This window comes from Citrus sinensis, chromosome 8 (assembly GCF_022201045.2).
Source record: "Citrus sinensis cultivar Valencia sweet orange chromosome 8, DVS_A1.0, whole genome shotgun sequence".
Classification (NCBI taxonomy): Eukaryota; Viridiplantae; Streptophyta; class Magnoliopsida; order Sapindales; family Rutaceae; genus Citrus; species Citrus sinensis.
In genome coordinates, this window is record NC_068563.1 from 20,822,643 (window position 1) to 20,836,404 (window position 13,762).

The following is a 13,762-nucleotide window of genomic DNA, read 5'->3' on the forward strand; positions in this document are numbered from 1 at the left end:
TATCTAGTAGACTAATAATATTAAATTATTTTTAACATTTAAAATAACATTAAAATCTTAAATTATTATATTTATTTTAATATATATTTGTATTTATTATAAGGATTTTAAATAAATCTTTGGGTTAAATAGCTTTACAAATTAATATTATATCTCCCTTTTAATATTATTGAAATTATTTTTTACATAATATTCAAAATAATTTTAATTTTAATTAATATATTTTAATAATATGTTTCTATTTATTATAAGTCTAATAGATTGTATAATATAAAATATTTTTAAGTATTAAATTATTTTAAAATGTATATATTATTACATTTATGTTAATGTCATATTTCTATTTATTATAAAATTTTGAGAACCACTTTTCTTTTGTATTTATAGAGTCAAAGGGTATTATAGTCAAAAGGGGTCTTGGTATCCATTATTAAAAAATTGGGAGTCTTTGTGACTATTTCCCAAAACTTTGGGGTGTAGGTGGTCTTTTTCTTGCTAATTATTAAATTTTATCTAGGTGAGGTCGAACATTAGTTAATTACATTGAAGTATTTTGAAGAAAATTTTTTAATGATATTATTTAGACATTTTAGATTAAGAAAAAGCTAAAAAAACTACTTTAATAACTTAATGAGTGAAATTTTTTATTAAGATAAAAAAAATTGTGGCCTTCTTTTAGTTTAAAATCTGAATAGACTTGAATTATTTTGAATTCTAAATAGACCTAAATGCTTAAATCTAAATAATATTTTTTTTTTGTGAATCTCTAAAAATAAGTATTAAATTATTTATTTTTTCAATTTAGAAAACTAAAAATATTTACTTTTACATTTGTATCGTTATTAAATTTGAATTCAAAATCGTTTAACTTATATAAGCAAATTACATTCACTTGAACACATAATGATTTTGGAATTATAATATAAAAAATACCATAAGTTTCAAATTTTATCAGAAATTCTCCAAAATAATACATAATATAAGATGAGATTATTAGTGGGTATACGTGTACGGGTGGGTTTTGGAATAGGAATGAAAAATAATTTATAAAGCGGGGATATTTTTTACATTAGAAATTAATTGGCTTACCGATTTCTCTATCCAATACAAATATAAAAGAATTGACTTATTTTATTAAGTCAAAATTTATCTAAATAGTCCTATTAATTTATAAAAACAAACACCTCTAATTAACTTAATTAATTGAGTAAATTTACTTTAAGTTATTAAATTAAAAAAAGATAAATACACTCTTATTAACTTAACTGATTAAAATTAAGTCAATTAAGTTATTAAGTAAAAAAAAAAATAGCCTTGTCTATCTTCCTTCTTTTAAAACTTAAATAAAAAAGTATTCTAATTTGAAAATACTTCGAACTTATCTTAATTAAGATAACAATTTCCTTTTCTAGTTTGTTTTAAATTTGTTGTGTGTTTTTAGAAATCATTATCCCTAAAAGCATACAACATTTGCTTATGAGTGCTGCTAAACATCTAGAAAGGTGATAGAAGCACGAGAGAAACGGCAGCACATGCTGCCGTTTCGCTTCCACAATCTCTCGCCTTTTTTTAATTTTAAAAATTAAAATATTAATAAAAAAAATAAAGAAAATAGAATCTTTTATGATCATTCCATCTTTACAACTCTCTCTCACTAACATCTCAATCACCTAAATTTTCCTGAGAAACAAACATGCTTTACACTCTTCCAATTCCAGAAAATGGCTCGTACCAAGCAGACAGCAAGTAAGTCCACGGAAGGGAAGGCGCCACGTAAGCAGCTGGCGACAATGGTAGCTCGGAAGCCCGCTCCGGCAACGGAAGGAGTGAAGAAGCCTCACCGTTTCAGGCCAGGAACCGTGGCTTTAAGAGAGATTAGGAAGTACCTGAAGAGCACTGAGCTTTTGATAAGGAAGCTTCCGTTCCAAAGACTCGTGAGAGAAATCGCTCAGGATTTTAAAACCGATCTGAGGTTCCAAAGCGGCGCCGTTGCCACTCTTCAAGAAGCTGCCGAGGCTTATCTTGTGGGTCTCTTCGAAGATACCAATCTCTGCGCCATTCATGCTAAGAGGGTCACTATTATGCCCAAAGATATTCAGCTTGCTCGGAGAATCAGAGGAGAGAGAGCTTAATCGATTAATTGATTTGTATCTAGATCTGATTTGGGTTTTAGCGTTTCAGTTTCTAAGAAATGGGTATGCAAAATTATTTTGGAATGTAATGGGAAGTTTGAATCTATTGTTAAATTTGTTGGGTTTTTGTTTTTGCATTCCATGTGCTTGTTAAAAGTCTTATCTTTCAGTATAAATGAATAGCGGATTCAAGTCTATTTGCGGTATCATCGTTGTGTTTGAACGAATCTCATATTCGATATCTTTTAGTATAAATGAATAGCGGATTAAGTCTATTTGCAGTATCATCGTTATGTTTGAACGATTCTCATATTCGGATGATGTTTCAATTCTTCCAAAGAAATTCAGATCATGAAAAGGAGTGTGTGAGTGAGAGAGATCGTGAAATAGTGAGAGAGAGGGCTGCTCGACAGAGATGGTGAGAGAGTCGCAAAAATGGAGTAAGGAGCGGATAAGGCTTTGTTTTCTTTATTATTTTTTATTGATATTTTAATTTTTTTAATTAAAAAGGGCGAGAGATTTTGGGAGTGAAACGGCAGCACTCGTGTTTCTCTAACCGTTCTAGATATCAAGCATTTTCCTTTGCTTATTCTTAGATCTTAGAGGTGGGGTCGAGTATTTTTCAAATAGTTTTATTTTATTAGCTACCCAAATTCAAATCTTAAAAATATAAGGGGCTAAAAAATAAATTTAAACTTTACCATTCATGTTCTTAAAGCAAAAAAGAAGAAGAAGAGAAGATGAATGTTTATCCCAAAACTATAAGTGGCCAACCCGGACGGCCAAAATATTATTTTGCTTTTAATTCGAAAAAAAAATTAAACTATCACACTCGTAAGGCCACTCAAGCTCATAATAAACTTATTTCAAATCTTCAACCATTGAGCCAAAGCACTTTCGTACTCATTTAATTTAAATCTAAATTGAAATAGCTTTTTGGAACATCAGTCATCCAAATTTATATATTATATTATACAATACTAATGAGATAAATTATAATATTTCCAATAATTTTTTTAAAATTGCATTAAATAATTGATTAAAAATATATTTTAAAAATTTATTGCATTTGCGTAACATAAAACGAACAATAATAAGAAAATTTTCAAAATAATATTACACTTAATGACAATACAAATTCAATTCAAATTTAATTAATGACTTAAAATTAATTTATAATTTAAAATAACAAAACATTAATTAATAATAAAAATTCAATTCACTTAAAATATAACAAAATATTATCAGATTTAATGTTGCTCAATTCAAATTAATTTATTTAAATAATATGTGGTAGTATAATTCAAATAAAATTTAGTTATAAAACTTGAACTGAGTTTTTTACGAGTTTTTTTTACTTGTATGTTTTGGCCCATTTCAAATGGTGTCATGTTATAAGACCCGTGTATCTAAAAATCTAGACCCAACCCGGCTCACGTGCATGTTGTATTATACTGTGCGTCTGTGCCGAGTACCTTAACAAACCATGCTCGTGCCGTGTACGAAAACATATGTACCCGTAAAGTGCCTTGTGTCACCCAACGCATTGGCCATCTCTACCTAAAGCATTGTTTAAGTTTTCATGTTTTGTTTGTTCTAACTTGACTGCTAGATTTTAAAGGTGAATGACATTTTCATCTCTCTAAATTTTTTTTTCACCATTTGGTCCCCAATAAATTTGTAATACTTCATTTAATTCCTTGTGTTAAATAGTAACTGGCTAAACACACTACTGAAACTGAAGCCTGCACGTGACATTTTAATATACAAATAGATTATTTAAGATACGTGTAAATTAAAATTAATTTATTTTGTTAAAAAGTCATATTTATGTTTAATAATATGTTTCTTATATTATTTTAATATTAAAAATGAAATAAAATATCATATTAAAAACTTATTAAGGATGTAAGTGATAAAAATAATTTTTAATAAGGACCAAAATATCATTCTCCTAGATAAGAAAGCAAATCCAATTATTATTATTTTCCCTCGAAATCAATTGTTTAGGATAGTACAAGTTAATTTCAAGCAACCGGTTTGTACAGTAAGTAAGAAGAAAGAAAAGGATATAAAAATAGAGTTCGGGATTTGTTAATTGTTCTAGCAACAATGATATATGTACACATAAGGTAATACATCATTATTAGAGATTAAAAAAAATTATAGAACCAAAAAAATTCACCACAAGATAAATTTTTTTATTTTTTTTTAACTTTTTTATATTTTTGATATTAAATTTTGTGCTATTGTCGGTGACCTATGCATCTTCCAAACGCGACTTAACAAGGAGAGGAGGAAACTTCCTATTCATTTGACCTTTCCACGCGGTTAGATGTGATCAACAAAAGTCTTCTCAAGGTCTTCTCATACGTAGAAAGCAAAAAGTTTCTCTTACATTTAGGTTCTTTCTTGCTGTAATTAACAGTAATATCCATAATTAGCTTTAAACATGCCCAACAGTTAAATATGATCCAAATGCCCAAGTGGTGTTAAAGCTTTACACATTTAATTTCAATAAAAAACTTAAAATGAAACAATTTTGAATTTGGGAAAACTTAAATGATGTATGCATCAAGCCATCAAGGTAAAGAAAAAAAATTATCATTTTACCATTTTATAGTTTTTGACATATTAATTTATCACCAAAAATTACAAATAATAATTTATTTTTTAATTTAACGTATCAATTTTTATCGTTTTATCATCAAACCCCAGAATGATGTACCACTCAAACGCGGATTCCCACCCCAGTTTATACTGAAATAACAACGCGCTCCAATCATTTTCTTGGAAATTGACTTTGCGAAGGGAATGAAACAACAGAAACTATTTGTAGTTTTATATGGTGATAGATTATATAAATTAAGTAGCTAATTCGTCATCTTCAATAGATTCATTATCGCCAACCAAAATGATTACAATCACTGTTCCATATTTGAAGCTTCACAGCTCGTTCAGAGCCATTATAAGAAAATTGAGGTTTATATCATGGATAAGCTATAACATTTGTTTTTGTAAGGCCGCCCTGATCCTCTTAGGTAAATTTTGCTTCCTTTCAGCTACTAAATTATTAGCATACCATCTATTTGACTCTCATAGTAACCATATTGATCAATTTGCAGGCTTGATTTTCAGCCACAAGTTGGTAGACATAGCTGTAGTGGCTGTGTTAATAACATACCTCACAGATTATCCAAGGAATTATAATGTTGTAGAAGCTGCTAGACTTGTCAATTTACAGGAGGGAATATCAGCGTCTACGGTGATTTTCCTGACTTGTATTCCAGATGCCTTTTCCGGACGCCTGAATGTCATCTTTTATTCCACCATCTCCTGCATCTTAGTAAGTTATTAATTTCATTTTAAATGTATTTTAAAGAACAATAAAGCTACAGTAGGTATATCATAAACAAAGTTAGTTCATGTTTGAATGAATGTGCCTTTTAACAAGGGCGAAACTATGATTACAATTTTGGGGACTAATATTTTATAAATTTAAAATTTTAAGGGTTAAAGTCGAAAAATATATTTAATTATTGAGTTTTTAATTTTTCTTCAAAGACCACCATGATGGTCTTTGAGAAATTATGAAAGTATTGAGTTAAATTATGAAAGTATTAAATTTATAGTGGTCAAATTACACACACATACATAAATAATTTTTTTTTTTAAGAATACTAAGTGCCGCCTGATAGTGTTAAGGGAACATAATTACAACCACAAGTTTTTTGTGTTTTCCTTTTTGTTTTTCAAAAAAACCACTCACAACACTATTGAATTTCATGAACTTAACTCGTACCAAGAGTGAAAAGTTGTCTTGAGTTTATATGAATAATCTAATAATTATTCTCAGCTGATAGAAGATAATGTCCTCAATGAAAACTTGTTAGAAATTAATAATTAAATTTCTTCTTTGTGTTTATTACTTAATTAGCATGCCAACGTCATATGAAATTGTATCAGAAAAAAAGGAAAATAATGAAATTTGCAGGGATTGGTGCTGTTGTTCATAACAGCCTTTGAGGAAGCTGCAAGCCCCTTGTTGAAGAGGCTTATCTTAATTGGAGTGGTGTTGTTAGCAGTTGGTAAGGCTGGAATGCAGCACTTCTTAGGTCCGTTTCTTGCCGATCAACTAAGAGCCCATGAACCAATAAAACTAAACATAAGTGAACATCGAGTGAGCGCTCGAAAAAGAGTATGGTGGCTCATTCCCTTCTTTTTTAGTGTTATTGCATCAGTCCAATTAAGCAGTTGGAGAGTAATTTCTACATTCACTGCGTCGGCCACGGGGATCACTTTGTTCATCTTCTGGTTGGGTATTCGTTTTTTCCATTCTACAGAAATAACTGGGCCAGCTGCAGGCAGCTCTCTTGCTGTTGTTTTCCGCGTCGTCAAGGCTGCTCTATCAAAAAGACATCTAAATAACCCTTATTCTTCGAATCAGCTCTATCGTAATGATCAAAACCAAGTACACCTGTTTCCTCAAGCCAAGTTCTTCAGGTACTGCTGCAAAGACACTATGAAGTGAATACAAATTAAATGACAGTATTATTGTTTTACCAAATTTAAGTCTCTAATAAACCTCAACAGGAAAAAAACACACCGTTTAAAGGTAAATGTGATTGTTTACCAAACAACATAATTAACTTTAATTTGAAGAGATCTCCAATAATCAATTTGCATGCAAAAATATTATATTTATCTTTAAATAATGTGCATTCCTTTTTGTCCCTAGGAATTTGATTGAGACTGACTTTGTATCCTAAAGAAGATACGAGTGAAAAAAATTGATTTGGGTTAAAAAATAAAATTTCTTTTCTAACAGGGATGGTAGTGCTATTCTCCCAATTAATATATATATATATATATATAACCTTTGCTTGACATGTGTAAATACTCTGAATTGCAAGCAGATGGCTGGACAAAGCTGCCATTATAGAACCCTCCACCACTCTAATTAGTCCAGAAGAGCAGGAGAAGGCGGGCAGGCTTTGCACTGTGGCACAGGTCAGGGATACAAAACTTATGCTGAAAATGGTTCCCATATGGACTACTTTTGTTGTGTTTGGTCTGATAGTATCAACAGGGCAGACCTTCTTTCCTGAGCAGGGAAACCAACTGAATCCTAAAGGTTTTATTACTTATCTTCTTGTAATTCAACACCTATCTCGTGTATTCGGCAACTTTCTGTGTAACCGGTTACTTTCAAAATGGGTTCCAGAAGCTAAAAAGAAAGGAGCTAAAATAGTGAGAATATGGGCGGGAATGGTGCTGTCAACAATTTGTTGTGCCGTTGCGTGGCGGGTTGAGGTTCACAGGTTAATAATAATCAACAATAAAGGATTACTAGGCAACACCGACGAAGTTATACCAATGAGCATCTTTTGGCTTGCCCCGCAGTTTTGCCTATTAGGTCTTATGAAAGGGCTTGCTAGAGATGGAATAAATAAATTTCTTGCTGATCAATTCCCTGAACCAATGCACGACTGTGTATCAGCAATCACTGAATTAGTAACTGGATTTGCAAGCTTCGTAAACATAGTCTCTGTCTATTTCAACAAAAGCCTTTTTGCGGACACTTTGAACAGCAGTCGCCTGGACGAGTACTATAAGATGTTAACCATTGTTAGTTTTATCAATATTTGCTACTTTTGGTGGATATCCACCTTCTACACGCGTGGTGGCGATACAGCGGAAGCAGATGTGATACCACAAGCGACCGGCCGAGAAGAAGAGGAAGATTTCAAGGTCATTGTTGTTTAGCTTCAATTCCTTCTTCTATACTCTGGAGTTTTGAGAGTCGAGATGATATTAGATATTTGTTTGAGAGAGTTCATTTCATAGCTCGTATTCTTTACAAAGTAGGAATTTTCAGTTATATAAAAGTTATTTTCGTAACTTAGGTGGCGTTTGTTTTTTTGTCTGAAATCTGAATAGACCTGAATTAGTCTGAATTCTGAATAGATTTGAATGTCTGAATCTAAATAATATGTTTATTTTTTCGTCTGAATCTAGAAAAATAAGTCTTAAGTTGTTTGTTTTTTTCAACTTAAAAGGCTGAAAATATGTATTTTTACATTTGTATCTTTATTAAATTTAAATGTCAAATAAATAATATATTAAATACCACAATATTTTAACATTTATAAGTAAAACTATATTCAAGTGAATACATAATTATTTTGAAATTTTAATATATAAAATACCATAAATTTCAAATTTTATCGTATATAACATAAGAAATAAAAAAAACAGAGATATTTTTATGTGAGTTAAATGTCTATGGGTGAGTTTTGGGATAGACATGAAAAATAAATTATAAAGCAAGGATATTTTTAACATTAGCAAGTAATTGACTTAATTGAGATTTCTCCATTAAGTAAAAAACAAAAAAAATTGACTTATTTTATTAAGTCAGAATTATCTAAAAAATCTCATTAAGTTATAAAAATAAACACCTCTAATTAATTTAATTAATTAAGTTAAGTCACTTTAAATCATTAAGTTAAAAAATAAACGCCACCTTAGAATTGTTATCTAACCCTAAAGATCACCTTGCTCTTAATCCAACCATCAAGATGCCTTCCCTGTACTGTGTACTAAGTGTGCAGACAACAGTTATTTGTCTTCAAATACCCGCTCTCGACATTTTCTTCATCAACAAGGCAGCGGTAACTTGTCTTATAAGTTTCTTCGAAAGGAGTGACAATTGAGCAGTGTTGGGCCTCCTTGCACTGGTTCTTACATTACATTCGGCTATGGGCTGCAAAGAGTTGAGGCCCAAAGTACTATTTTCTAAGCAACTATACCGCCGCCAGGGGCGGGCACAACCGAGTCGGTTTCCAAATGAAGCAATAAAACTACACCCAGTAAAAAAAAAAAAAAGCAATCAGAAATAAAAAGCAAAAATACAAAAAAATCTAATTTATTCACACAAAACTCAAAGCAAAAAAGTGGTATCTCATTAAAAATTACCAAAAAAAGAAAGTTACCACAAATCTTGATTGGAGCGTCAGGCTTCAACAAATTAGGCTGTTTCAAGAAAATCTCTCTGGACTCAACGGACAGCTGCCGGATCTCCGATTCCGATAACTGAACTAGCTTTCCTGGTCGGCCCCGGACCTCTAATAGCCGTTTGATTATATATCAAGAACAGCTTGCTCCATTTGTTAATCTATTTTCTTTTTCCCTTTTCTGAGCATTCAGATTTTGCAGTATTTGACCCCGTGAAAAAGTCAACGGTCGTACTGGTAATGATCGAGTGATTTAAAAGAAGAAGAAGAAGAAGAAGAAGAAGAAGAAGGAGGTGGCGAGAGAGTGAATAATATGGATTGAATTTGGTTGTTGTTTGGGGGTTTGTCAATGGTGGTGTGTTGCCGTTTCGTTTAAGAAATGGTGTCGTTTTGGACGGTGGAAGAGGATTTGAGAGATTTGGGTTTTTGCTTTAAAGAGAAAATAATGTTTATCAGGTTGAAAATTCCTTTGGATGAAAGACAGAAAATATGAAATTAAAAATTAAATCAAAAACTGGTTTTACTACTGTCTTACATTATGGGAGAACCTAGGTAAACAATGATAATATTAAAGAATTGATTTTTTTAAAGAAAAATATTGAAAATATTAAGATTTTTTTTTATGAAATATAATTCTATTATGTTTTCTTTTTAACTTAAAAAATTTAAAAATAATATTTTTATATTTGTGCTCTTATAGATCATCAATGTTATGCGAATAATAAAAGGAGACAGCTACTTTCCTTTTTGTCTTTTGTGACGTTAATTTTCATTAAATCCCTTATTTTTCTCTTTATTTATAATTATTTTTAAGTTTATATGTTTTGGTTAGTGATCTTTTAAAATATAATTTTATTTTATTGAATATTATTTACTTTTTTATTTAAATTTATTTATAGGTTTATGTGCTTTGACTGGTAACCTTCTAAAATATTATTTTATTTTATTTGATATTACTTAGCTTTTTAAAAGAATAAATATAATAATAAACCTATGACTAAATAATATTAAATAAAATAAAATAAAAAATATTAAAAATAATATTTATTTTTTAAGACTCACTATTGATTATTTTAGTTTATTTAATATTATTTAGTTTTTAAAAGAATAAATATAATGATGGTTGTCGAAATCAGTAAAAATAAATACCTACTCTAAATAAATTGTGTATAGTGATTGAGTAGGGTCGTGTCCATAGAGATCAGTAATTATTTAAATCCTTTTAAAATGTAAAATGCAAAATGTAGGGATTGTTGACAATAATAAAAATTAAATTAAAATAACAAGAATGCAAATTAAAATTGTAATTCAAATTGGGAAAAGCTCTGGTTGAAGGAATTAACTCAGCTTGATTCGACTACTGATCATTGATTTAAATATAAATCATTACTACTTATGAATAGACCGATTATAGCTACTGAGACCCTCTAATAGCCAATCTCTCATTAACTAGTCGATAACCAAGGTACGACCATTGGTTATTTCCCTAATCAATAGACAACCCTAGATACGATCATAAGGTTTAATCAATTGAGAGCCTGAAAAATCAGAGAGATCCAAATCCTAATCAACAAACGCATACGATTGTTCATTTAAATTAGATTGTTTATTCTCATAACACAACGCACTGCTATGCTATTTGTCACAAACATTAAAATCTTCATACGGTGAATTTTTTAATTAACAATAGATTAAGTTGATAATTAAATAGTGGCCAATTATCTAATTAACAAACATAATCATGACAATAATTTAGAGAAAAACAAATATCCAAAAAGCAATAAAACAATTAAAGCATAAAAAAATCTTACAGTAATGTTGAATCAAAGCTTTATTAACTTTCAACCAGAATAATAGGTTTAGTTCTTAATAGAGAGGAGAGAAAAATTTAGATCTAGAGTTTCTTTTTCTTCCCCCTTCCCAAAATCTCCCCCCTGTTGTTTTTCACATCTCCTTTCTCTTCTAGAGTTTTTCCAAAAATAAAATACTAATATCTAAAATATTATCTAAATATTAAATTTAAAATTACAAAAATAACCAAAAAGATAAAATACATTAAAATAAAAACTGCAAGTCCTTAATCGACAACACGCGCCCACGGCTTATCAACAAAGTTCTTCTGAAGCTCATAATTTCTCCAGGAAAATAATCATCCTCAAACATCATCTTGTAGCTCAATTTTAGCACCAATTAATAGAATTGCACCTACAAAAATAAAACACAAGTAAATCACTATTATTAAGTTCAAAACATCAATATTACAGGAAGTAAACAATGCAAAACTAGTGCATAAATTGCACTCTAACAAATTCCTCCACACCAAGATAATGCTTGTCCTCAAGCATATAACTCAAGACTAATCCCAAATCTCCACTCAATTCTCATCTCAACTCATCCAAAAACAATCTTAAGCAAGCATACTTCAAAAATTTAAGTCATTCAACATTCGAGAGACAAGAATTTTAAAGCATAGGATCTCATAAGCTAATATAAAAACATTTAACCACCAAGAAGATCCATTCAAAATTCAAGTGCAGCAAGATTTAATAGCCCTCTCATTGACTTCACTCCATGCACTCAAAGTGTTTAGGGTATCATTTATGCACTCAAATCAAATCAAAGAATGCTATTACCATAAGCTTGCTCATATATCACATCTTAATCCACAAAACATGAATTAAATGAAAAAATCTAAGGGTCTTAGAAAGACTGTAACAGGGTTAGATGGGTTAAACGAAAAAGAAATGTCTATGAAAGAAAAAGAGATCAAAATAAGAAGAATGAACTCATTGAATGAACCTTATGATATTAAAACGCTTATTTCTACTCAAGTCGCCAAGAATGTAAACACTTTTTTTTTTCATACATTTTTTTTAATGATGAGTCAAACAAAAGAAATGAACCTTGCACAATTTAATTCAAGCATAATGCTTGTTGATCTAATTGAGAAACTTTAATTTAAGGTAGCAAGAGCAACAAAATATATCCAAACAATGAGTCTAAAAATTTTCTTAAATTGAGGCTCAAAAAGAAGGAAAATGGGTAAGTAGATGGAGAGAATTAGATGGGTAAAGAGAATGGTTAAGGCTCAAACAAAGATAACAAATAAAGGAGAAAAAAAAAGAAAAATACGAAAATAGAAAAATGGAAAGTGGTTTGCCTTTATCATTTTAATGTATAAAATCTCGTAATGTGGCTTCAACATGCATAACAAAGCAAGTTCTAGAACAAACAAACTAAGTTGATATTCACATAATAAAAATAATTAGAGCAAAGTGGTTGCTCATAGGCTCAAATCCTCACAAAGTTGGTAAATTTGCCATCAAATCATGGACATTATTCAAATGAATCAACCATCAATGGTGATGTAGAATGAGAAGAAGGTATGAGTGATATATAAAAGGAAAGGTAAAAATGATAAGAAGCGAGAAAGATGTATGTAGTAATATAAAAAGTGAAAGATAAAATGTGAGTATGGAGAAAAAAAAATGAAAGAGTATGATAAAATAAAAATGGATGTAAATAATATGAGATAGATGGGAAAAGAGTAGTGAGAAAGAAAAGAAAAAAAAATTAAAAGTAATATATGAAGCATACTAACTCCAAAATCATTTAAGGATGAACAGAGTGAAAATAATACTTCCAGACATTAATATTACAAAAAGCCCTCCCCCACACCAAGAACTTACATTGTCCTCAATGTATGATAATCAAAGCTCACATAAAGAAATAAAGTGTGAGGATAAAAGATTAAAGGCAAAACGTCCCTGAATTGTGAGCTTTGATCCACATAACGTCTATGAGCTTGGAGGAAATGGTGGGATAAAGCCCACACTCTCAAAGTATGCAGCTAAATTCTGCTCCATCTTGTTCAGCTTGTGCTCCATTTTCTCTAACTGAATGCTCAAAGGTGGTGCATATGTAGAAGGAATAGTTAGTGGGGCAGCAGTTTCGTTGTCAAACTCGTCATCAGAGGTAGCACTACTCCTAGCATAAAGCTTCTTTGGAAGTTGAGTGGGTCCTGGTTCAGTAAAATGAAATCTCCCTTCCTTAAATTCGATCACACCTGTTCTTTCAAACAAAGACATATCCAAAAATTCCTTTTTGCAAGTAGGATATAAATCATTATTGTCAGGATGAAGCACACATAAGTTTATAGCTAACAGAGTAATGTATGGACCAAGAAATAAAGTCTTATACCTTTTAAGCACACTCTGAAATTGATCAGCTAACTAAAAACCTAGATTAGGCCTCACATCATTTAACATGCACTAGACAAAATAAAACTCAGTTTTGGAGTAAACTCCCGAGTGATCTTTTTTTCCTAAAAAATTATATGTTAAGAACCGATGCACACATTTCATAATAGGATCACGTAAGAAAGAGCTCTTTGATTTACTCGGGTCATAGGCATTGTGATCAAAAGATAAATTACGCCAAAGACCATAAGGCTCAAAAGTTTCGCTAAAGTCACAAGTTGTCCCTAAATATGCATCACTAGAAGAATAATTATCATCAATGAATCCTAAAGCTAGGTTAAAATCTGTGATAGATTGCGAAAAATTTCGTCTCATTAACCTAAACTTTATAACATTCGGAGTATGCAAAGTAAAA

At 30.4% G+C, this 13,762-nt stretch overlaps 2 protein-coding genes and 1 long non-coding RNA gene across 4 annotated transcripts; 2 read left to right on the forward strand and 1 right to left on the reverse strand.

Moving 5' to 3' along the window:
• Nucleotides 1-1,529: 1,529 nt before the first annotated feature.
• LOC127899039 (histone H3.2-like) lies at nt 1,530-2,391 on the forward strand. The gene has a single exon (XM_052431732.1). It carries the CDS (start codon nt 1,722-1,724, stop codon nt 2,130-2,132), a length of 411 nt encoding a protein of 136 aa, XP_052287692.1. The 5' UTR covers nt 1,530-1,721; the 3' UTR covers nt 2,133-2,391.
• Nucleotides 2,392-4,925: 2,534 nt separating this feature from the next.
• On the forward strand, nt 4,926-8,138 carry LOC102613596 (protein NRT1/ PTR FAMILY 5.5-like). 2 transcript variants are annotated; one of them, XM_006487663.3, is made up of 5 exons: nt 4,926-5,173; nt 5,258-5,478; nt 6,127-6,635; nt 7,049-7,266; nt 7,357-8,138. In XM_006487663.3, exons 1-5 carry the CDS (start codon nt 5,047-5,049, stop codon nt 7,896-7,898), a joined length of 1,617 nt encoding a protein of 538 aa, XP_006487726.2. In that variant the 5' UTR covers nt 4,926-5,046; the 3' UTR covers nt 7,899-8,138. The 2 variants fall into 2 exon arrangements, with proteins under 2 accessions (XP_006487726.2, XP_006487725.2); XM_006487662.3 differs by having other exon boundaries at nt 4,927-5,173; nt 7,049-8,138.
• A 346-nt stretch (nt 8,139-8,484) lies between these two features.
• Nucleotides 8,485-9,775, reverse strand: LOC127899454 (uncharacterized). Its single transcript, XR_008051332.1, has 2 exons — nt 9,128-9,775; nt 8,485-8,995 (listed from the first exon to the last, which is right to left on the reverse strand). It is a non-coding gene; the product is annotated as an uncharacterized LOC127899454 (long non-coding RNA).
• Nucleotides 9,776-13,762: the final 3,987 nt, after the last annotated feature.